This window comes from Schistocerca gregaria, chromosome 1 (genome assembly GCF_023897955.1).
Source record: "Schistocerca gregaria isolate iqSchGreg1 chromosome 1, iqSchGreg1.2, whole genome shotgun sequence".
Lineage (NCBI taxonomy): Eukaryota > Metazoa > Arthropoda > Insecta > Orthoptera > Acrididae > Schistocerca > Schistocerca gregaria.
The window spans coordinates 991,987,329-992,013,250 of NC_064920.1; the positions used below are offsets into that span (position 1 = coordinate 991,987,329).

Here is a 25,922-nt window from a genome sequence, read left to right on the forward strand (position 1 = left end):
TACCTTTTATTAACACCCTGTATATGCATTGTGATGCGAAAAATGAAAACATGTACCAAGGCCGAATTCAACCCAGATCTGCTGCTCATTCGGCAGATGCGCAAGCCACTACGCCACCCTGACACAGTGGCTTTGCACAACTGTACGGACTACCCCAGTAGGCTTCCCTCCTCATCCCAAAACCCCACGCACACCTCAGCACTCTCGGTATTTCATCTAAGCTCGAACAGCAATGTAGAGACTCTCCAACTGTACTGGAATAGCATCTCAGTCTCGAACGAATATAGGTGCATTTGATTAAAGCACCTATGCCTGGGTTTCAGGCAGGATCCCCTTTTTCGTCCGATGGTGAGCTGCTATTACAATACAGTTGGAGAGCCTCTACGATGCTATTCGCATTTAGGGGGAATACGAAGTGGGCTGAGGCGTGAATTGGAATTTGGATCAAGGGGTAGGCGTGTGCAGCTGTGCAAAGCCAATGTGCCAGGGTGGAGTAGTGGTTACAGCATCTGCTTACTGAACAGGAAGCCTGGGTTCGAATCTTGGCCTCGGCACAAATTTTCATTCGTTGCTTCAGTTTGCATATATAAATCTTAAATGGGAATCCTTGGACCAGCACGACCTCGTTCTCACGGCAGCCGATCGAATGTATTTAGAGACCCTGTATTCGAAGAAGATTGTGCGATCGTTATTCTGCCGCTGTTGTACATCTCGCATAGGGAGCATATGAATACAAAAGATTAAAAAGTAAAATAAAATAAACACATTAGGTCATGCACAGAGGAATATAGGCAGTTATTCTTCCCTCTCTCGATACAGTAATAGAAAAGGTCAGAAAGTCGATTAAATTGGAATGATGAACCCCTACCATTGACCTGTACAATGGTTTCTACTTCTTTCTCTGCGTTTGTCCCGCATCTGCGCAGGGTCAGCGTGTTTATTAATAATTTGCAGTATTGTCCCCAGAATTGGTCATGACGCTTAGATTCTGAATCGAGTGGAAGAACTGAACCAGAGACTTTGAACGTTCTGTGACAAGCTAGGCTGCGACTCCCTTGTCTTGCGCCACGGAGTTGAGAACTGCAGGATGCCCCTAAATGCGGGTTAGGTTTATACTTAACGTCAGAGGCTGTTACTCAGGTAGCTGACTGTGTACGGGGTGCACACAAGAGTTTTTTTTAATTTTTTTTATTAGGCGACTCTCCATCCATTTCATAGAACGATAGATGTGAGAAACCCATAAGTATCGGAGTAAGATCGAAAGGAAATCATCCGACAAGTGAGAGCATTAAAATTCTTATAGTTAACTTCCGAAGCATTCGCAACAATTTTCCAGAGTTTGAAGAGCTCCTGAAAAGCTGTGTAGTTCATGTAACACTAGCTACAGAAAGCTGGTAGAAACCTGAAATCGATAGCAGTGAGATTTTTGGGGAAAATTTACGCGTATATCGAAAGCATAGGCAAATAGAAAATGGACGTTGTGTATTTATCACAGTAGACAAGAAACTCAAATCCACCGAGATAGAAAAATTGAAGCTGCATGTGAAGTTGTTTGGGCAGAACTCATTGTCAGGGGTGAGCATAAAATGATAATTGGATCCTTTTGTCGTCCACCAGATTCTTCTCCTGGTGTAACAGAAAACTTTAGAGAAAACTTGGTTCACAAGTATGCAAGGCCCCCAATCATATCGTAATCATCGATGGAGACCTTAATCATCCAACAACCACTTGGGAAAATTACAGTTTTGTTATGGTAGGCGTGACAAGACATCGTGTGAAATATTACTAAATGCCTTCTCTGAAAACTAGCTAGAACAAACAATTAGAAACCCCCCACCATCCCCCCATGATGAAAATATATTGGATCTAATAGCAACAAATAGACCTGGCGTCTTTGAGGATGTCCATATCGAAACTGGTGTCAATGAACAAGACGCGGTTGTGGCAACTATGTTTCCCAAAGTACAAAGAACAATTAAAACAAGTAGAAATATATGTATGTTCAGTAAACAAGATAAAAAATCAGTAGCGTCATACCTCCACGAGGAACTTGAAACGTTCAGCACAGGGCAGGAGTATGTAGAGGAACTATGGCTCAGTTTGAAAGAACAGATGACCATACACTGGATAAATATGTACCAAGCAAAACAGTTCATAATGGACGAGAATCTCCATGGTATACAGTCAATGTAAAGAAGAAGAAAGAGAGAATATTGCATAGTAGGTGTAAAACAAAGCGTAGGGTTATAGATAGAGAGATGCAGAATGAAACGTCTTTGGCTGTCAAGAGAGCAATGCCTGACACCTTCAGTGGCTACCGTAGCAGAGTATCATCAAGTGATCTTTCACAGACATTCTCGTCGTCTGTAAAGGCAGTTAGTGACACCAGAGTTACTGACCAGTCCCTAGTGAATGAGACAGGAACTGAAACTGAGGGCATCAAAGCAAAAGCTGAAATGCCTAACTCCGTTTTCAAATGTTCCTTTACAAAGGAAAACCCAGGACAATCGTCATAATTTAATCCCTGTACCACTGAAATAAGTATTAATGTCAGTGGTGTTGAGAAACAGCTGACATCGTTGAAGCTGAACAAAACTCCAGCGCCAGATGAAGCCCCTATCAGATTCTATACTGAATTTGCGACTGAATTAGACCCTCTTGTAACTACAATCTATCGTAGATCCCTCGAACAAAAATCCATGCCCAGATCTTGGAAGGACATCCGTCTACAAGATGGGCAGTAGAAGTGATCCACAAACTACCACCCAGTGTCTCTGATATCGATTTCTCGCAGAATCTTAGAACATATTTTGAGCTCTAACGTAATGATATGTCTTGAACAGAATACCTCCTCAATGCCAACCAGCATCGATTCCGAAAACATTGATGATGTGAAACCCAACTCTAACCAGGGATCTTCTGCTTACGTGGCAGGCTCTATCCATCTGAGCCACCGACGGCACAGAGCATAGCGCCACTGCAGGGACTACATAGGTATATGGTTCTGGCAACATCAGCCATGACCTTCTTCTTCAGTGCAGATGCACACATATTCCCCGAACTCTTACGGGACTTGGAAAGAATGTCTTTCACGAGTAATGAGTGTGTTGCGGTGGGACACTACGAATGTAGCGTGTAGACATACAAGGTGAAAATGTGGGTCTCGCGGGAGGCGCGCGCGAGATAGTCCCTGCAGTCGCGCTCTGCTCTGTGCCCTCGGTGGCTCAGATGCATAGAGCATCTGTCATGTACGCAGGAGATCCCGGGTTCGAGTCCCGGTCAGAGCACACATTTTCACCTCTCCCCGTTGTCATATATCAGCGCCCGTTAGCACCTCCAGGTATTAATATAATTCTAATTTCGTTCTAAACGGCTGCAGGTCATCAGTGTTGTCTGTTTTTTTCGGACATATCCATATAAGTATAAATCGACTATTGGTGATGGGATTGTGAAGGAACAACCCCAGACAAATCAAGACCAGCCAGTCCTCTTGCACAGACAGACAGCGTCTGTCAAGCATTCAGGAGGATGGTTGTAAAAAATTCACATGCAGTCAGCGGGAGAAGTCACTCGTGAGTTCCGAAGTGGTATCAGCAGTCCAAACAGCAAAGTGAATGTGCCTAAGAAATTAAAAAGAATAGTGCATGGTGGTCGAGCAGATCCTCATGAACCACAAATTTCAGTGGTCAGTGCTAGGCAATGCTTCAGGTTGTGTAAAGAAAGGACGTTACTAGACTGCGGATGACTGGAAACGAGCGAAATGGAGTGATGAACCACGATATAACCTGTGCCGATTCGATGGAAGGGTTTGGGTTTGGCGAATGCCCGAAGAACGTTACCTGCCGTCACGCATAGTACCAGGAGTGCAGTATGGAGGAGGTGATGCCACGGTGCGCGGTGTGTTTTGTGATCGAGGTGTGTTCCACCTGTTGCGTCTAGGAAAACGCTGAAGGATAGAACACATCTTACTGCACTGTGTACTACATGCGGCAGAGAACAGTTCGGAGATGTTGACTGTATCAGCATGAAAACGCACCCTGTAATAAAAGAGCATTTGTGACGCGCTGGTCGCCATCCTGCGCTGGTAATCGAAATTGGTTATGTATAATAGACACGGATTCTCCGCCAGCTAAATAAGACTTCTTAGCCCTTCAGATAATACTTCCTATAGAATTGGTGTCGCTGTACGCTAGATTTAATACTGTGCTTGTGCTAGTGTAACATCTGATAAAGCACAGAGGCAAATTGTAGCAAGCTGTTTTTTGAAAATATCACAATAGCTGAAATCACGATCGTAAAAAATAAATTTGATAACAGGCTAGGGGGAATGTCTTATCGTTTCTAAAATACCGCGTTTCTAAAATACCGCGTTTCTAAAATGCCTCGCACGCATAGGAAATAATAATAAACACAAAGCTTTGTTCTGACTCGCTGAACTACATTCATTCATCTCATTCACAGAATTACAAAAAATTGGTAACTTGCGAACAGACTTTTGACACGCACTGAACAATATTCAAATTATAGCAATGCCACACAATGTCCGCGTGTTCGCATGCACAAGGCGAAACGGCTGGTATGTTTTCTTTCGTTTAAAATGATGGATCAAACGAAATCCAACAATAAAACACCGAAGGTGAGATAGATATAGGGGCAAGAAGAAGACTGCGCATGGAAAGCAGGAAAAAGGCGTTGCAGCGGAGAAACATAATCAGGGAATGGGACATTTTTTTGCAGGTAAAAGTGTAAGCAAAGCTAGCGATGCTGTAGTAGCATTTTGCGCACAGGAAGTATCAGATGTCGTGGAAACTCAATACAGCCTCGGGCGGTAAACAGGTTAAGTGAACAAGGGTACACGCCGGGGGCCATCGTGCACGCCTGCTGGGCTGAAACTCAATAGTGGCTTTGGCCGCCCACCTGCACCGCACGGGGCAGCGGCCTGTGTGCAACACGCACATCCCACTGGTCTACTTTCTTGCAGATAAAACGCTCACATACTTTCTGGCAGGCGTAGATACGTGAAAGGCGGGGGAGGGGGGTAAAGGAGATGCCATGTAAGTCACTTCCCCCACCCCCAAAAACAAACATTTTAATAAAAGCGTTCATATTTTTCCAAGCATAATTTTCCAAATTTCTCAGGTAACTTTCATAGAATAAAGTGTGGTAATAAGTCGAGTGTCGAATGTGGTAAAGAATGCTAGAAACTACAAGCTAAGTTTAACACGGAATACTTTTCAGTTACTTCGTGAGAGCTGGCCTACGTGGAAGGACATATGGCCTGGCGGGCTACAGAAAAAAATTCTAGCCAGGAAAAGACGTATTTTCACAGGCTGATTGTACCTGTTGTCAACTACAAATCGGATACCGTTCGTGATAAGCACTGGGAAACCATAGGAAGTTCAATAAGGGAATACAAAACGAGAAATACCCTGTTTTAATAAACAAATAAAAAGACCCTTGTCGAACGCAGGCGGAAATCATAGGAAGAATAGCATTCGCCATATTGACATTCTCTCTTAACATAGTCAGCAAACCTGGGTTCCCCGGCTGGAGTGGCCGAGCGGTTCTGGGCGCTACAGTCTGGAGCTGCGCGACCGCTACGGTCGCAGGTTCAAATCCTGCCTCGGGCATGGATGTGTGTGATGTCCTTAGGTTTGTTAGGTTTAAGTAGTTCTAAGTTCTAGGGGACTGATGACCTCAGATGTTAAGTCCCATAGTGCTCGGAGCCATTTGAACCAATTTTGAAACCCGTGTTCACAATCGTGAAGCTACGTGCTCACTACGATTTTATATTGCGTAAATTAAGACTTCATCAAAGCTATGAGAGCATTTTGTAATTTTTAAATTAATTGCGTGCTACTTGTACGTCTTAACTTTTTGACGAATGCTTTCAGATTCTGTATTTCTGCAATTTCTTGGAAGTTACGCTGAAGTGATGCACTAAGCACTGATTTAAAAAATTATTGTTGTTAGTGTAAGGTGGGCCTAAATCAATCATTTCAACTTTTTAGGCCCCAAAGGAGCAGGAATTATTTTCTCACGCATTTTAAACTGTAATGCTGAATAGATCATAGTTGTAAGATTTGTATGATAGAGATACATTGCCGTAAGATCTATTTTTCTTCATTGTAAATAGCAAAATTTAAAATGTTGAAACAACGGAAAAATGAACACTTCGTGGATCTATAAGAATCGTAAATAACTCGCAACAACTTACAGGTAATCTTAAATTCTTATACAGTATTTGTTTTCGACTTTCATATTGCGGAGATTGTTTTCATAAATATCGGACTGATCACTACAGTTGACCCACGGTGACGCTGGGCAGAATTGTGGTGAAATTTGTGCAGTTGTGACATCATTAACTCACCTTACAACTCACATGATCTTCTGAGCTACGGCCTTTTTGATGCATGTGTCGACATCTTGTTGTTTGAGCGTCACCGACCAAGAGGGTGACATCGCTATATATATATATATATATATATACATAGTTGAGGCTCTTTTGTTTTCATTGCACTTCTTTGCCGAATCAGAATCACTTTCGGAATTATTTACCATTTGAGCAGTACAAACGAACAAAAGTATAATTACTGGGTATAAAATCCGGCTGTTATACAAACAACCGTTTTTTAAAATCTAAACCCTAACATGTTTCTTTACTATTGTACCATCGTCAGTGGATATTCTTTACTGATATCTTAAATTTTACATTATTAGGTTGTATAGGAGCTTCTGTATATTATCAGATACTGATACCCTGTCATCTGCAAATTTTTACTTTCGAAAGTCCTTTCTCATCTGCGTTCCCATGAGCAGTTGAGAAGCACACATAAACATTTTTCAATTTTATCAAAACATAGTGCTAATGCTGCAGTTGCGTATTCAGTCCCAGCTGAAGTGTGAACCAATGTCTTATCCTCAGCGACAAGTGGGCACGCAAAACAACTGTTCCCTTTGTAAAACTGCCCAAAGATATTATTTTTGCTTTTCCGTTTGCTCATCATTTAAGAAATGCGTTACACATCTTCAGCAAAACTTTCTCAAAGTTAATTCCAGGATTAAACTGTACCGTACTCTTTCTTCTAATGTTCCTATTGTATCAGAACATTCAAACATCATTAACAGCTGTCATTCAGTGGCATATTGACCAAGACATTTCGCAATCATTCAAAACGAAAGAGTAGATTCCTTAGAAAGATTCACTAACTTCGATGAATTGCCATTGGTGATGAGGTCTCCAAATCAACGACTATTTTGACGGCGTAGTGTTCCAGTTACCCACTTCAACAAAAGACGCGCGGCGCAAGCACTTTAAAAATTCGTATACGCCAACCTATTCCTCAGATCAAATTTAGACTAGACTGACACCCTTTCGCGACTTAACAAAAGTAAAATATCTTTGATATCAATATCATCCTTCAGACACAGTGAGACTTTTTCACCTCGCCTGCCTGCATAATACCAATAACATCCGAATAGTAGGGCGGAGACCAAGCCCAATGTTGTCCAAACAATATGTTTCAATGACAGCCGGAGCGCGTCTGTGTGTACGAAGCGTGGATGTGGAGATCTGAGAGGAAACAACGGTAGTCGCCTCCTGGCCCACCACCGCTGGGGAGAAAGGAAGAAGAGGCCAAAAATAGAACGTCCGGGCCGACACTATTAATACCGGCTCTGAACAAGGTCTGGGTTACGGCCGAGGGTGATCTGGTCCAGGACGTTCACCGCTCAGCCGCTGCACCGCCGCACCGCGCCGACGCCCTCCAAGACGAACTCTTTTCTTAGCAGGGGCGCCAAACCAAAGAGCTGCACAGAATACAGCGATGGATTCAGCTGAATAAATAGTGGTTTCTTTTAAAGAACATTTCTCAGACCACCAGGGCGAGGTCTACAACAGTGTTACCAAATTCATATATTGACACACTCCATCTACATTTACTCCGCAAATCATATTTAAGTGCCTGGAAGAGGTTCATCGACTCACCTTCACAATAATTCTCTATTATCCCAATCTCCTACATCTCGCCGAAAAAAAGGAACACCTACATCTTTCCGTGCGAGCTCTGATTCTCCTTATTTTATTACGATGATCGTTTCTTCCCATGTTGGTCGACGCCAACAAAATATTTTCGCATTCGGAGGAGATAGTTGGTGACTGAAATTTCGTGAGAATATTACGTCGCAACGAAAAACGCCTTTCTTTGAACGATGCCCACCCCAAACTCTGTATCATTGCAGTGACATACTCTCCACTATTTCGTGATAACACAAAACGTGCTGCGCTTCTTTGAACTTTCTTGGCGTACTCCGTTAAATCTATCTGATAAGGACCCCCACCAGGCGGTAGTAGGCTATTGTAAAAGAGGACGGGCAAGCTTGGTGTAGGCAGTCTCCTTAGTAGATCTGTTACATTTTCTAAGCGTCCTGCCAATTAAACGCAGTCTTTGATTAGCCTTCCCCACAACATTTTCCATGTGTTCCTTCCAATTTAAGTTGTTCGTAATTGTAATTCCTAGGTATTTAATTGAATTTACGACCTCTAGATATGACAGATTCATCGTGTAATCGAAGTTACCGGATTCATTTTTGCACTCATGTGTATGACCTCACACTTTTCGTTATTTAGGGTCAATTGCCAAACTTTGCACCACACAGGCAAATTTTCTAAACCGTTTTTCGATTTGTTTTGATCTTCTGATGACTTTACTAATCGATAAACGACAGCATCATCTGCAAACAGCCTAATACGGCTCAGATTGTCTCCTAAATAAGATACATAAGGAACAGCAAAGGGCTTATAATACTACCTTGGGTACCACTTGTACCCTGTACCACACAAGTGGGCCGGCCGAAGTGGCCGAGCGGTTCTAGGCGCTTCAGTCTGGAACTGCGCGACAGCTACGGTCGCAGGTACGTGCCGACGTCAACCTATCATGAAGAAGAGGTGGAAAGGGTATACAGTGAGATAAAAGGTGCTGTAAACGTGGTCAAAGGACAAGACAATCCTATCATTATGGTGGAGTGGCATGCATCAGTGGAAAAGGAAGAGATGGCGCTACAGAGGGACCTTTTGGGCTTGGAGAAAGGAGTGGACAGGGAAATGGATTACTAAAATTCTGTACAGAACAACCATCCACGGAGACGGTATATATGGAAAGCCCGTGGAGATAGGAAGAGACATCAGATCGACTTCATTCCAGTTAGACAAAGGTTCCAGATTCAAGTAAGAGGCTGTAGAAGCTACCCAGGCTCAGACATTAATAGTGACCATAAAATAGGGGTACGAGAATGTGATCTGACATTTAAAAATCTTATGAAAAGAACTTGTGAGAAATACGAGCTGAATAGACTAGAGGATGGCGTAGTTGAGAGACAAAAGGCAAAGCATACTAAAGAAAGCATTACGGAAAGCATAATAACAAAAATTTAAGACGTAACCTGCAGCAAGACAACACTGAGGAAGAACAAAGGCAAAATAGAGCATTGAAGAAAATGAAATCAACCGTGAGTCGAAAAGGGCTAAACCACAATTCTTGGAGAACCAGTGCAAAGAGGTGAATAAATTGATCACAGCAGGAAAACTGAAATCTGCCTCCGAATCAATTAAACATTTCTTTGGAAACAGACAAATAAAATGCAGTGGAATCAAAATTAAGATGAATTAGTACTATCTTAACAGAAAGACAGTGCACAAAGGTGGAAACGGTGCCGTTAAAAACTATATGAAGGAAATAATGAAGACCTGGATCTGGAGAACGCTGAGGAAATCGGTGCGGAAGAAAAGGGAGACTATATCTTGCGCCAGGAGTTCAACCTTGTAGTCAAGCTGGGAAAGCCACTGGGGTTGATGATATACAAGCAGAATTCATCAAGACTGCTGGAGAGCACCTACATGAAGAACTGTGCCATCTCACAAGTTATATGCGAAACTGGGGAAGTCCCAATAGACTTTAAAAAATCTGTCACAGTGCTAATACCAAAGAAAGCTTCTGCAAACAGATGTGAACAACCTAGGACCCTCAGTATGGTAAAACACGCATCGGAGATCTTGACCCCTTATCATTCTAAGGCGGATAAAAGGCAGGATAGATGCAATAATCACAGACGACTAGTTTGGCTTTAGAAGATGTGTAGGCACACGAGAAGCAATACTCAGCTTACGATTAATTCTTGAGAAAAAACTAAAGAGGGGTCAAGACACTTACATTACCTTTGCCGACTTGCAACAAGCATTCGAGAGGGTAAACTGGTGACAGATTTTTAAGATACTGAGAGCGACTGGCACAAAGTATAAGGGCAGAAGAGTAATGCAGAGACTGTGTAGAGGAGAGGCGGCTGTGATAAGGTGTGGAGAACATCAAGAAGAAGCTCCTACTAAGCAGCCTGCACGACAGGCCTTCCCACACTCTGCTGTCTTGTTCAGAGGATACATTCACATGGTAACAGAGGAAGCTAGGGAGAAACTAGGAGACATAGGACGAATTAAAACTCTGGGTGAAAAAGTAAACATGCTCAGGCTTGCTGATAATATCCCAGTGTTAAGAGAAGATGCTGAACAATTAATGGCGACGCAGGCCCAGACGAAAACCACTCTCAGCTCTTCCGACAACACGAAAATTAATAAAGGTAAAACAAAAATCTTGGAGGTGAGCAGATAAAACACTGTTGTCCAGTGCGCACCTAACGAGTGACTGGAGACCGTCAAACCCCTTGTCCACCTAGGGAGTAAAATAACATGAGACGGGACGTCATGGAAGGATATCATATGCCGAACACTCCAGGCCAAAACTGCTTTTAACAAGAGAAGAAAACTTTTCACATTCAGCAGCACAGACAAATATCTCAGGAAAAATCTCATAAAGACTATTGTTTGGAGTGTGCTGCTTTACTGAAGTGAAACATGGACACTCGGAGAAGCAGGGAAACATAAAATAACAGCCTTCGAGATGTGGTGCTACTGCAGAATGTTCAAGATTTCTGGGTAGACAACGCAGAGGTGCTGCACAGAGTGAAGGGAGAGAATCCTTGTCTCCTGAAACTAATCCTACGCAGAAGGGACACATGGGAAGCCATCTGCTGAGACATGAAGGTATTATTAAAAGTATCATTGAAGGGACAGTAGAGGGGAGAAACACAAGAGACAGACCGAGACTAGGATACATCCGTCAGATCATGGAGGATACCAACTGCACCACCTACACCACTCTCAAGAGGAAGTCCGAAGACAAATGAATGGCGAGTTACTGCAAACCAGCCTGATGGTTGAAGACCTAAGTAGAAGACATCTACATATACCTTTGTACTTTGGTAGACACCGAAAAATGTATGGCGGATGACGTGCAGTGTACGGCTCCGAGTAACTGCAAATTTCTGCAATTTTACTTTCATGCTCATTTCACGACGTCTGTGTATGAAGAACTAATATGTTGCTTCATTGGTTTTGGAACGTCCGCTCTTGCAATTTAAAATGTATCTATTTAGTTATGTACAACGCTTTTCTTGTACTCTGGTAGCATCTCTGATTAGAGTCTGCAGCGCATTCCTGTTAACACTCGCAGACAGCACAAATCCGTGAATTTATTTCGTCTCTTCCATCAGTTCTTCATGGCTAAATCATACTCACGGACAATTTGAGCGAAATGCTCACAACCAACCCCGTCGTGGAGAAAATGTTCCTCCTGCGGCCTCCTCCAACCACTCCAGAACTAGACTTACGCGATCGCTGTCTTAAGCGCCTTCGGTTCATTATTCATAGACATTAACTGGACTTCAGTGACTTAAGCTAATGATAATAAACATCAGCCTTTCTCCCACATTCAAAAGGATTACATTTCTTATGGTTACAATGTGGTTCTTTGCTCTAAGTCTGATGAACTGGTCTCTCTTCTGTGGATACACTGCATTATCATTATTGACAGATGCTGTTAGAAACTTAAACAAATAAGTTGTCACCAGGCAGTAGGTGCGCTGTATGACATTCATAAGGGACCCTTCAGTGTGAAGTCGCAAGTTCAATCTCTAGTAAGGTTCATTTGAAAGTGTTGTGTTAAAAATTATGGCAGAAAAAAAAATATTAGCTGCTAATGACTCAACATTGCATCAAGAGGGCGACAGATAATGAGTGTCCTGGAGGTGCAGACATCAACTTTCTATGGGAGATGTGTATTACACTTGACAAAATCGACGTCGTCGATATTCAAGAAATGTTTAAAACAAACAATTAGCTTGCACCTTGAACGCCGAATGAAAAATGGTGCGCCATGGCGATCACAAAGATTCGCACCGCCAAGATCGACGGCGAATTCCTTGAGAGTTACAAACCGAGCAGAAAGTTCAGCTACGTATCTACCCTTAAAGAATGCGCATAGAATCATCCTGGTTTAAAAGTGTGATGATAACCGATGGAATGTGATTGCATGCAGCCGAATGAGAAACAGTTTCTCTTGAAGCTTTTCGTGAAATTGGCTATCCTTTAAGGCGTAGATGCAGATAGTGCGATACCATGTTTTACAGGTAGGGATAAAACAAACATCCAAAGGCTGAATTTGTCCAGTGGTTCGAGGTGGTATGAACTGCAATGTCACTCAGTTTTCAGGAGGGATGGTTTGCTCTAAAGGAGCATGATTATTATACGCAGACCAGAAATCAAGCAAAAGCAAGTTATTTTGACCAGCTATGGCCAAAAGTAGTACTCATTTCATAGTTATAGTTCTCTTACGCCTGTTTTCACACTCGTCCTAACTGTGCCAAAAATATTCCATATTGCCCTTACAGAATCACGCACACGAGACAGAACCGTAGGGGACAGAGCACCTTCAACTTCTCGTAACACAATAAATAACTTTCCAGCCAATTTACCATCCAGGTTAACAGTCGGCGTAATTGTATACGAATGCGCTAAGGCATCGAAGTTAGTTGATCTTGATACAACTGTCTTGCTACCTGTAATTTCCAGAGTTTCTTCCATATGCATTTTGTCTTGGAACCCTGATTGATCGGAGCTGAAAACAAATTTCTTACTGAACGACGGGAGAATTCTGTTTATCTCATCTACAAGTTTTCAGGCCTGCGTCGTCAAGTTTATGCTTTGTTGGATTTTTTTTTCGTGACCTTACGTCTTCCAGTTCTGTAACACTGTTTGAAATTAAGATTGTAATAAACAAACTTAGGCAAGAAACAACATTGTTAAAGGCAAAACTATAAATGATCCTTTTAGAAAACCTCAACAAAAAAAACTCAGTCACACTGACATTAATCGTAATATCTCTATAAATCCCAAACATTTTTAACTACGTTCCGTTGCCTCATGTTGTACTCACCATTTTGTACCTCCACTCCCGCACCCTGTTGGCATTAGCAACTAATTTGTAGTTGCATGGTAGAAGAGCGTAGAATGCCGTAAACATCATTGGCCTTTTGTGACCTTGCACTCTAGAGGTTCTTTGTCAATAATTACTAACATCAGTTACGGTCCCTCCTGTAACGTAATAATAACAATGGGCAACGACAGCGAGAACTAGAACTGATTATTGCTGCACCATGGAAGAATGCAAGACCAGCACAAGTAAGAAGGGAGTACCCTCGTTTTGTAAGTACAGTGTCAGGTTTTTTAGCGTCGTGAAACAATGCAACATCAGCTTTGAGAACGACAGGGAAAATATCGTATATTAAGCCGGTATCGTTAACAATGATGTCCCAAGATGGAATATTTTAATTCGTCTTATTTACTTTCAAGTAAAAGAAAATCGGCGTTAAGTCACCAACCAATTCTTTTACTAGTCAAATTTAATCGCCAGTCGTCAGAAATTTACACTGACTACTGCTCTAAGCAAAGATAGCCAAGAGTCAGATAAAGCGCAATATCTGGCAACCGTGGCTGGGAGCGGGAAGAGCAGAAATGTTATCGAACAACTGAGAAGTAAAATATTTCTGTTTATTGTGCACCTGAGGTGGTTTGTTTCTATTTCCCTCGTGACAAGGCCGGTCTCAGCGCTGAAACCGCGCGAACTCCTACCTGTAAACGCCGTTTTCTTCCGCTTGCAGTTAAAAACTGTACCTTTGGCACAATCATTCTACTGATCCAGACTGACTTTTATTCCTAGTTTCACAGCCCTTGACGCTTGGCATATGTTCTTCTTTTCATAACCACATGTCGTCAAGCAGTCGTATGCATAACGTAGGCCATACAGAGTTTTCGGATTATGTAGAGGTTAAGTTTTTCCAAGTTGCATTATTGCAATGCGGAAGAATACCGAAATAGTGGCTGTTTAACAAAAAGTCGCTACCTGTGAATATGTCATCTCACGACATTCTTGTGAAATATTTAGTCCGGAATGAGTAATAGAAATAAAATAATACTGATGTAATACGGAGACCTACTCAGATTTGTGGACGGAACAACAAGAGAAACCAGACAACGTGATTTGCGAATGACAAATCATTCCTTTGATTAAGTGATTCAGAAGTTTTGTACGGTCGTTTTCATATCTGTACCAAAATATTTGATGAGTTTTCACGATCTGTGATTACTGAAAGAGTTGTTGTTTGTTGTCGTGGTCTTCAGTCCTGAGACTGGTTTGATGCAGCTCTCCATGCCACTCTATCCTGTGCAAGCCTCTTCATCTCCCAGTACCTACTGCAACCTACATCCTTCTGAATCTGCTTAGTGTATTGATCTCTTGGTCTCCCTCTACGATTTTTACCCTCCACGCTGCCCTCCAATACTAAATTGGTGATCCCTTGAAGCCTCAGAACATGTCCTACCAACCGTTCCCTTCTTCTCGTCAAGTTGTGCCACAAACTTCTCTTCTCCTCAATCCTACTCAATACCTCCTCGTTAGTTATGTGATCTACCCATCTAATCTTCAGCATTCTTCTGTAGCACCACATTTCGAAAGCTTCTGTTCTCTTCTTGTCCAAACTATTTATTGTCCATGTTTCACTTCCATACATGGCTACACTCCATAGAAATACTTTCAAAAACGACTTCCTGACATTTAAATCTATACTCGATGTTAACAAATTTCTCTTCTTCAGAAACGCTTTCCTTGCCATTGCCAGTCTACATTTTATATCCTCTCTACTTCGACCATCATCAGTTACTTTGCTCCCCAAATAGCAAAATTCATTTACTACTTTAAGTGTTCATTTCCTAATCTAATTCCCTCAGCATCGCCCGACTTAATTCGACTAGATTCCATTATCCTCATTTTGCTTTTGTTGATGTTCATCTTATATCCTCCCTTCAAGACACTGTCCATTCCGTTCAACTGCTCTTCCAAGTCCTTTGCTGTCTCTGACAGAATTACAATGTCATTGGCGAACCTCAAAGTTTTTATTTCTTCTCCCTGGATTTTAATACCTACCCCGAATTTTTCTTTAGTTTCCTTTACTGCTTGCTCAATATACAGATTGAATAACATCGCGGAGAGGCTACAACCCTGTCTTACTCCCTTCCCAACAACTGCTTCCCTTTCATGTCCCTCGACTCTTATAACTGCCATCTGGTTTCTGTACAAATTGTAAGTAGCCTTTCGCTTCCTGTATTTTACCCCTGCCACCTTTAGAATTTGAAAGAGAGTATTCCAGTCAAACTGAAAGAGTTAAGAATGGATAAATTCATTGGCAGGTGAACATTAGGTGGATCACATTTCCAAATAAAATTTTAATAACTTTCATAGCGTGTTTAGAACAGTTTGAGGTTTGATGTTTCCTCAGTGGCAAATACCAGTTTAAGAAAGAACTCTGAACACACGGGTTTGCTTCACCTCTTTCTTTGTCCAGGTTTGCTCACTGATGTCAGCATTTGTAGGTCAAGTTGTCGTTGTTTTTCTAGGAAGGTTATTGCCCTAACAGTCTACTAAAAAGGTGACAACTTTACTAAATTCAGTCATCTTTTTGAACTAGGGGCCGTCGTAATCCATTCCATATGGCATCTATAAAATGGGATCAAGTAATTACCTATCAAATAAAGTGAGCATCGTGCGGTGGAAGAGATTTCAGCACACACGTACGTAAATTCTAAGCTCAGAGAAATACAGAATTGTACGATCAAACCTTATCTTTAGAACGTTTTTCGAAATTTCACTCTGTTCTTATTAAGACTTGGTGCAATGATTAGAAAATGTACTGATATCACGCTAGTACCGTTCTGCAATTGTAAAACATTAATAGCATTTCACCATCTCATAACCGTGCGAAGTTCAAGTACCTATCGTTTATAACGCGAGCAATTACGAAACGTTCCGATCACGTAACTGAAAGTGTAGATAAGATAAATGACAAGTATCAAACAGTTAATGCACCGCCAGAAAAAGCGGTTCTTCTGACACTGTGAAATTCTTGAGCAATGCCCGTGTCTACTATACAACTATGGGCCTGAATTAAATGTGGATAACAAGATTGTGCTAGTAATTTATAAATAGCTGGGTATATAGCGGTGTGGATCATATGAGTTAATGAGTGTGTTTTTATTTTTTTACCTTATGTCGAATCTTAGTTTAAAATATTAAAAACTACAAAGTTTTTTCTTTCTTATAAATTATTTATTTCAAGATTTTAGCTCAGCACAGCTGTATAAATAATGTTTTTGGTCTTGCCTTATTTTGCACGGACGTACAGGTTTTGTGGGGTGGACACATGTGAGCACACCATATAGAGTTTTCCATGACAAAAAACATTTTTATCTAAAGCCGTTGGGCTTTATTTATGACCATTCCAAAAGCAATTTTTAGCGGGAATTACGCTCTTTTAAACTGAAAAGGGAAATCCGTCGGTATTAACTGAGATTCGTGGAATCAAAACACTTTCTCCTTTAGCTGAGCTGCTAATTATAGCACCCCTAACAATATTTTGGCTCAGATTTGTAATTTCTAAGCGCGTGCCGTTACACATTCTGGTCGCATCAACATTTCTCATCAAGAGGACTGGAACACCAATATTTAACCTCAGTTTATGAGAAGGCACTCATGACAATTGCAAATATTTAATTATCTCTGTAGGGTAACAGACGACTTGTTCAGTGTCTGTATTTATCTCCATCTAACTGTAACATAAATTTTTCGTTTAGCTGTACTATAAATTCATTACTCGGCGCCATAATTGCCCTTTCACACAGCCAGTTGTTATTTCTTATTTTTGCTTGTAATTTAGGATACTTTTTTCTAACCAACACTCATTTTCGATGAACAATATTATATATTTCACGATGTAATGTAATCATATCCTTTGCATCTGTGGCAATACGATCTTCGCCGATTTTCAGAAGAGCATCCCGCATATTATGCAAATTCTGTGTCACGGTGAAGTTGCACGAACATATTTGTTATTAAATTAAATTTTTATCATGTTACCATAAGGTTGGCGCCTTTAAACATGCGTTTACTTCATCTGACGGTGTGTTTTTAGTTATTATGAGCAGAGTCTGTCAGACCATTGTACATTCGTAGACGATCGCTATTTTTATTAATGCTACACATAGATATGTCTTTGTGAGCTAAGTTCACCTGCAGATTAGATACTGAATTGGCCGTTCTGCCGCCATTAAGCAGCGTGGCTGTTATTCCAGAGGAGACTATTGCAGCGTCTCTCTTATTTTCAAGGATTTGGGCTCAGAGCACATTTGAAAGAAAAGTCTTAACAGTTCCTTCCGGGAGCCTGGTGCAACTCTTTTTATTTAATGCCACTTTAGTGCTTTGTGCGTCAATGATGATAAAATAATGACGACGACAACACATGTACACTTAGTCGTGAGCGAAAAAAAGATCTCGCCTGTAATCAAACCCAGGATCGTAAGACTGAGGGTTAAGAAGGTTAACCACATGACCACGACCTGTTCATCCGAATTATTAAGCTTCTCAGAACATATAACAGACGCCGAGCGGCTAAAATGCGACGTGCTGTCGCTTATATTAGTATGGAAGTGTGAATGAAACAAGTAGAGTATTGTATAAGCATTGTATTAATTAAACAAGTAGAGGATTGTATAAGCATTGTATTCATTACGTTGAGTAGTATTATGCAGCAATTGTCAATCAATAAATACATATTCACAAATGTGGTGAAGTTCTAAAGCCGAAGAGTAAACAGCTTTTTCAAAGAGTAATTATTGCTCCATATTTCGCGTTGTATTCTTCAAATCAATAAATATGTTGTATACACACTTTCTAAAGTAGCCTATGCTCTTCCTCAGTTACCAAGTTATCTCCATACTAAATCTCATCAAAATCGGTTCTGTGATTTTATCGTTAAAGCGTAAAAGAGTTGCTTTCGCATTTATAACATTGGTATAGAAAGCATGGATATGGAATGGCACTTCTTCTGGTTGTACTTCTTAAACGCAGTGAAATGCAATGTTACATGTCCCGGAAGAGAGTTGCTACCATCTCTTGAGAAACTATTTATATTAGTCCAGTTTTTTGTAAAGAGTGAAATGTGTGTTCTGCAGCTTATCATTTATATGTTAACGAAACGACATGAGGGGAAGATGTACGCGGTTATGGAAACGTGCAGTCTTCCAACTGTGCTGGCAAGGTCGAGCTACACCAGACGAACAAACTTCTTTAAACGCCAAACGTCCACCCCAAAAACAGCAACCGTAAAAGTAATAACGTGTAGGACTTTCTCTTATAACTGTTCAGTCTCAGAGGACATCTTTCCTCTAAGTTCTAATACAAAAAAAGGCAAATTTGACTCCGATTTTTCCTGCAGTATGGTGAATATTTGGACGAATTGATATGGCACGCAAAAGAAGCTATACTTCATTCAACAGACGTCTCGCGGGGTCCAGTCCAGGATTTGATTAGGCTAATCCAGCGAATCCTTGATGAATTGTTTCTTGTGTGGACGGAGATATTGTCATGTTGACACAAATTACAATTCCAACCTGTTACTGCAGTGCGGGTCATTGAATACTGCCGGAAATGCTATCATAACTACGATATCGCCAACCTCTAAAACTATTGATACGATATCAAGTCAGAGAAAAAACCAGATACAGACATGGAATACGGACTGAATCTTACTGTGACTGCAAAACAATCAGGCAACACTGTTCGTCACGTCCATACGGCCCTAAGAGAGCCACAGGGATTCATAATTCCAGAAAACCCTCCACTGTTTCGCAGACCAGCGACAACATAGTTTGCATCGCTTTGACAAAGCAACGTCAAACATTTATACTTGGTTCAACGGCCTTTGGGCAGCAGCGTGACCGAGAATACCAAAGCATATTGCCTCTCCACATATGGCTTTGTCATTTGTCTCTCTGTGCATGAGTAGCAATACGTTAACTGACGAGGATAGTTGTCGGCCGTTCCCTACATTAGAATTCGGCGGCTACTATCCGTGAAATTCTTAGGTCTATGTAAATGACATGTATTCAGATTTCTCTGACATTTCCGCTTCGTATAACGTCATGAATTCTGCGCTTCGAGATAGTGACTACCATAATTCTCTGACAGGCGCTCCTAAATTTCTTAGTCCCTCCATTTGTTGTTTAAACTTAGCCATTATCTAGTGTTGATTTATTTTGAGAGAAAACGTAATATACCGTCACTGCATAGTTCCTACACTTACCCACCATCGGAAGCATAGAGTGCAATGAGTGTCTGTCGACTTTGAGCGACATAGTGTTGGCAGCGTACTGGACGAGCCTGGTTTCTCAAAAGTACCATGGCGTCACCCTGCTTTATTCCTCTTCTATCTGAGCTATTACTTGTCTCTAATGGCCTCGACGCGACTGCGACGTTAAAACGTTAATCCTCCTCCCCTCCCAGAGCCAACGTAACGTAACTGGAACAACATCTATTCAAAGAGACTGGTATAGCCCGTGATGTGCAGGATTCAGGTGTTACGTGCTTGGAAATATTTTGGCAGCCGTTCAAGAAATATTGCACGTACAGCAAACACGTAATAACCCCCGCAGACTTCCTCGCACAAACTCTGTCAATGAAAACTGTGACTGATGTATGTGAAGCGGTTCGTTTTTGTCGGGTGTAAAATTTTATTTATAGGCATCGCGAGATCGGTTTTATAATTGTTGCAGTAAATGGCGAAAGTACCATAATGCGATCAATGTGGGATAATGTTGGTTAATGTACAAAAATGGACAATCGGATGTTAAGGACGCCGAGTCATCATGACCAATGGACAGAAGAAAAAGGCGAAACGCATCACTGAACAGAATCGATACTTCACAACTAACGAAGTGCTTCGTTATTGCCCTGAGAATCAGGTACTGTTGTTATCATGGCCAGTGGAGAGAAGGAAAAGACGAAATGCATCATTAAGCAGAATCGATACATCGCCATTGTCCTGAGACTCAACTAATTTATCTTCTTTAACTGTCGCTAAGTATCTCCATCACCTCAAAATCTGAACATAGTACGTACAAGGCAATTGATGATGAGTCGTATAGGCAAAACTGGGCGTCTTAGCATTTTTCATCATCTTCCTAAGACAAAATCTTGTAGATTGAGGCGATGATAATAATTATATTGGTGATAACGACAATGGTACGTGTACTACGCTTACTGTATATGAGCAGCGCATTATGGTGTCGTGTGAGAATAATTCATTTTACGCCCTGTCTCCCCGCCATATCTCGCACAGTCATCTCTTCTGAACCCTCCCGCCCCCCCCCCCCCACCCACCTTTACCACCACAAAAAATAAATACATTTTATTGTAATATCATATTATTTAGGTAATAACACCTTATAATAAAACAAGTGAATCTAACACAGTTTACTGTCAGTGCTCAGTTTAGCTGATAATGAGTGGATCGATTAATGCTGGGTATCGCTCCTTTTAACGGTTGATTATCCCTATGACTTTAGTTTCTCAAGCGTTAAAAAAGTCCACAGACTCCCGCGCAAGCTTATGGTAGGTTTGCAGTCTGTGTAAACACGCACGTGGAGGAACCAGGACAAGCTGTTGCGGTAGAGCTAGTTCTACCTTCTGACGTGACTCCAAAAGCAGCTCCATTATTTGTTGATTTTTTTGAAGGCTTGTAAGAGGTCATGAAACAACAATTTTAGACAAATAAAGTTACGTTTTCATACAGTTGTGCATTTCCGTAATGGAATGGTGCCAACCACAGCATGTGGCTTATCTAGTAAAAAATGTTCGATCTTCGCTGTAGTATTGCATTATTTCTCACACTACGTATTTCGGAAGATATCATTCATCTTCAGGTACGGTTAGTTGAATTACTTAGATTATTCTCATGTATTCATTGTCTGGGTATGTCGCCGCTTTCAGAATTTTGAAACCGATAACAACAAAAATCAGCATTTCATACTAATGTAATTCTTAGCAACACTGGCCGCTCTAATGCATCCAGGGGAATAAATATTTAATTTTTTATTACATATTTCGGTCTGATGTCACTCAAATGGTATCACTGCCAGTTTCGACTTATCACCAAGACACCATCAGAAGACGTGAGGAAAAAGAGGGCTCTGATTGTTGGACTTGAAGGCTTCAAATAATTACGTAACAATGGATACTCTTAAATCGTTTATGGTTCTTAGACAAACCCCGAAATCGCTCATGGTTATGGGAAGCCTGCGAAGCACTACTAAAAATCATAAGACTTGTTGACTATTAACGTTGTAATAAAACGGTAAATTACGGGAACAGCCTATCAAGCGCTTGAGTATTTAACGATGCTGCTTATTTGTTGTTTTCGGTAAAATGTCAAACGGCATTGCGTGTCCAGCCGGCATCATACAAAGGGTACTAGGAAAGTTTTTCAGAACAGCTTTATTTATTTAATGTTTTCGAAGTAATTCCCGCCACACTTACCACACCTCTCCATTCTTCGAAACCAATCCCTAAACCAGTTCTCCCAAGTTTCTGTGGGAAGTAAGGCACACCCATTGTCCTAAGCCCTCAGAAGGTCCTCATCACTTGAAAACTGCACTTCTTTCAGCTATATTTTCACATGCGGGAACAGTGCAAAGTCATAAGGAGCGAGGTCTGGACTGAAAGGAGGGTGCTCGAGAAGTTTCAGTCCTATATTCCACAAATATTCGGTGCATGCTTTGGCGCGGTGAGCTGGAGCGTTGTCGTGATGGAGGAATCAAGTGTCCACTCTTGACTTAAGTCGCAGGTTCTTCAAAGATTGGATGACTTTGGGCAGGCACTGTTCAGTGTACCATTTAGCTGTGACTGTCTTCTGTGTGTTCAAACCAACATGCTCCACAATTCTACTATATTTGAAAAAAAAAAAAAAAAAACAGCTATCATTTTCTTCTTTATTGGTCGGGATTTTCTGAGAGCTTCGGGTGTGTCATCTACAAAGACACAAACTTTGGTTTGCGTCTTAGTCGGCAGGTCATAATAGTGCAGCCACGTCTCGTCACCTGTCACGATGTTATTCACATACTGAGATTATAACTTAGAAAACTTCTTTAACATCTTCCGGCACCAAGTCATACGTCGTGTCATCTGCTCTTCCGTCAGTCTATGCGGCACCAAGAGACAAAGTTTCTTTACTTGCATGTGACATGCAGAATCGAACGAAATGCTGGTGCATTTAGCCCTGGGGCATTCTCTATTTGCTTATAGGTCACTCACCTGCCTTCGTCTAGCATTTTCCCTTACAGCATCAATGTTTTCCTCAGTAACTGATAATTTTGGCCTCCCATCCTCTCAGAGTGAAATTTCCTCTTTGGAATTCTCTGTATCATCTGAATACAGTTGTACGATGTGGACGCACCTCACCAAGTGCAAGTGTCATTTCTTCAGAGCACTTGTCTATGTGTAAACCACGCGCGAAGTTGTACCGCAAAACAGCCCGAATCTCACTTCGTGACCTCGATGCCGTAGCAAGCACTTCCTATTTTTCCTCTGCTGATGACTAATAAGGCTAAACTCAACTGACAGATTTTTTCAAGTGATTACTTTACTCCAGCCGCTAAACAATCGTTGTGGACAGACAAAAGACATTTTAGTTGAAATAAACTTCTCTCTTCCTTCATTTTTATAAATTTGCTTCTTCATTCCTAGATGTTTAAGTTTTTGATCTTCAGCTTCATCTGTTCACAGGAGTTTACTCAAATTAATTTGTTAGTGGTAAAACTAGATGCTTAAAGTCAACAATCAACCACTGGGACATTTACAAACAGTGTGCTATCGAACTAGTTTATTGTGGATATGATTTTCCGACAGAAAATGTGTTTCGATACCGTAGTTTTAGCTGAAAAATGACTAAAATAATATCTTTCCATACTCAGGTGAAATTTCTGTCGATGAGCCGGCTAGGAAGGTAGACAGAAAAGCGCATTAGCAGTGTCATAATATATCGTTACAGAAAATTCAAAAGAAAACAATAAACAATATCTGTAATAAGTAAATGATGTGATCAGTTTTGTTTTGGTCGTTCTGTTTCAAAATAATAAAATTCGCCTTTTTTTGCGGTCGACTTTGCCGTAAATTTTCAGATGTGGACGAATGTCAGGTAGCGGGTGTAATACATATTGGATGTGTCCCTTGGTAAAAACGGTACAACCAAATTGTTTCATTCTTTGTTGTTGAGGAGCACCTCGAGCTGGAGCTCTGAATGCAGACGTGGCCTGACCTCTAGCGGCAATAAGTGGCACTCGCCTGAGCTGAGGCGCGAAATTCGGATCTTTCCCAAGCACTGACTGTCTGCTCCTCCTCAGACCCTATTTATACACGGGTATCATGAATGTCATTTACGTACAGTTTATTAGACAGCATTGCACAAGGACAGATATGCTGCAGGAAAAGTCAGCAATGTTTTAAAATAATTGTGTGTCGTTGTTAGTGTAATATTTGAGCCATTTGAATGCAGAAAGCTTTGTAGAACTTCGTAAGTACTCCGTTTATACAACTGCTACAAACAGAGGGATGCATAAACGCAAATTTAAAAACAATAAATTACGAAAACGTTGTACTTCTACAAGAACAATGAATGTATATTCGAAAGAAACCAATACTGGCAGTTAAGGGAACTGATGTTTTCATATTGCTTGATACATTTCCAAAATGCCTTCTTATAGTTGATAAACGAATCTACGATTCCTCGTGAAGTTAAATGGTTCTGGGCTAACATTAAGCAAAGAAACACAGAAGCAATTAACAAATACGTTTCCAGTAATGTTACTTGTCGCAAAACTTACTGTGTAGTATAGTTATTAATGGTAACGGTCACGGCTGTAAAATATGCAGTGCAGCTATGCAACAAAAACCACAAGACATTCGACAGGAATCTCCTATTATACGTGTAGTGTACTGCCACTAGCAAAGTTGTGAGCAGTTTAGTGCAATATTAGCGACTACTAGAACGTTCCTCACAAAGAACTGCAAGCACCATTTCCTTCACGTCAGTTTTTGATCCATGTGAAGTTGTGCTGCGACAGAAACCAGCTGCGTGACCTACACAATGTTACTCAATCATCTTTCAGTAATGATTGAGGTTGAGTGATACCGTTCAATCATATTTAGAAAATCTAATGCTATTCGCGAAACTCAATAGGTTATTGTAGGTTATTATAGCTCCGCACTTAAAAAAAAAAAAAAAAAGCAGTGACAACAAATTAAGCGTCAGTAGGAGGAAGAAGTCATTGTTTCTACTTACCTCAACGCTCTGTAGGCGAGGAAAGCGTACCATAGACTGAACATGCTGGTCGTTGTGCTCTTTAGTGCGTTCCTTACAGCTGTTGCTCGACTACAGAAGGTAAGACGTCCACTTCTCACTCTTAGTTGGTGGCGTAGCAGGACGGCTGCAGTGCAGAGACTTCGGGAGAGGGCTGCCAAGGCTCGATCACGTCTAGAGGACAAGAGGACCAATATCGTACACGTACTGGGAGCGAAAGATAGGCCGAGATAAGACGTGTGGCACCCAATAATAAGCGTAACGACGGTGTCACGCGGATGCTGAGGCCGATGTGTTCGGATAATTGTTGCTTGTTACTGTGTATGTGTTAAGAGAAAGTGTCTTTCGCGGTTGAGTGAGAGAGATATAGCAAGTTGGGGCAGAATGTCGTGGCTGCGCCTGTCTTCAGCCTGACATTACACGAGCCAGCCAGTATATTGATCAGCTGCTCGGAACTGGCCGGCATGCGTAGCACACAACTCTCGTAGGACGAACTTTTCTACCATCTCTTCAATCCCTGTAGACACCTATGCACTGTGCTCTTGACTGGGTACATTGGGAAACTGTGTACTTTTCTGCAAATAACAAACAATATTCAGTAAAATAAGTGCGAAACAAACCATAGTTTATGCGCTGAAAACTGTACTTTTTATGCATTGCATGTAAATACATTAAGCACACCAATTATAGTTAAGTCTATTCCTCCTCCCTCTCCGTTTTCTAGCGTAAAACGAGAACAAAGATTTGCGGTCTCCATTACGTATCGTCATAAAGTTTATCAACTGGAAAATTAATTTGGGTAGGAGGCTGAGACGAAATGGGATACGTGCTGCAAAACGTAACATAGTTTTCAAACTAAAGAGAAAGAAACTGAATGATTTGGTTGTTAATGTGTATCTCAGTAATGAAATTTGTATTTCGTACTAGCTTGGCAATTACAATACGATTTCCACGTATCACTTTTAAGACAGCAGTTGCAGTTCAAACAATGTTCTCTTGACTCGAGAATGCGCACTTTCGTTACAGTTTGCACAATTTATCATTAGCGTAACCAGAAACGGATTGAATGAATATTTTTTTCGGTATAGGAGTCCATATACAGCAGTACAGCGTAAATTACGTTTACTGTAGACGACAGCACATTCAGAAAGTGTTTGTAACCCCATCCAAACATATCAGATGCGCGGCAATGAAAGGATCTAAGAAGTGAATTCGGCCAGACGGGACGGTCCAGACTAGTGGCATATCTACACCGTGGAAGATGAGTGAAAATGTTTTGTAATATTAAGGACTAT

The 25,922-nt window shown here is 41.2% G+C and overlaps 1 protein-coding gene and 1 long non-coding RNA gene across 3 annotated transcripts in view; one reads left to right on the forward strand and one right to left on the reverse strand.

Moving 5' to 3' along the window:
- The window catches only part of LOC126278249 (arginine kinase), a 403,547-nt gene that overhangs the window by 377,381 nt on the left and 244 nt on the right, over positions 1-25,922 (reverse strand). Inside the window, exons 1-2 of one of the 2 annotated variants that reach the window (XM_049978270.1) lie at positions 25,748-25,872; positions 24,610-25,202 (exon numbers count right to left, since the gene is read on the reverse strand). In XM_049978270.1, coding sequence (XP_049834227.1) covers positions 24,610-24,653 — 44 coding nt within the window. In that variant the 5' untranslated portion in view covers positions 24,654-25,202; positions 25,748-25,872. Of the gene's footprint in view, positions 1-24,609; positions 25,203-25,747; positions 25,873-25,922 lie in introns of those variants that run through there. The other variant, XM_049978262.1, reaches the window with a different exon arrangement.
- The window catches only part of LOC126278295 (uncharacterized), a 56,057-nt gene that overhangs the window by 19,243 nt on the left and 10,892 nt on the right, over positions 1-25,922 (forward strand). The gene's annotated exons all lie outside the window — the stretch shown is intronic.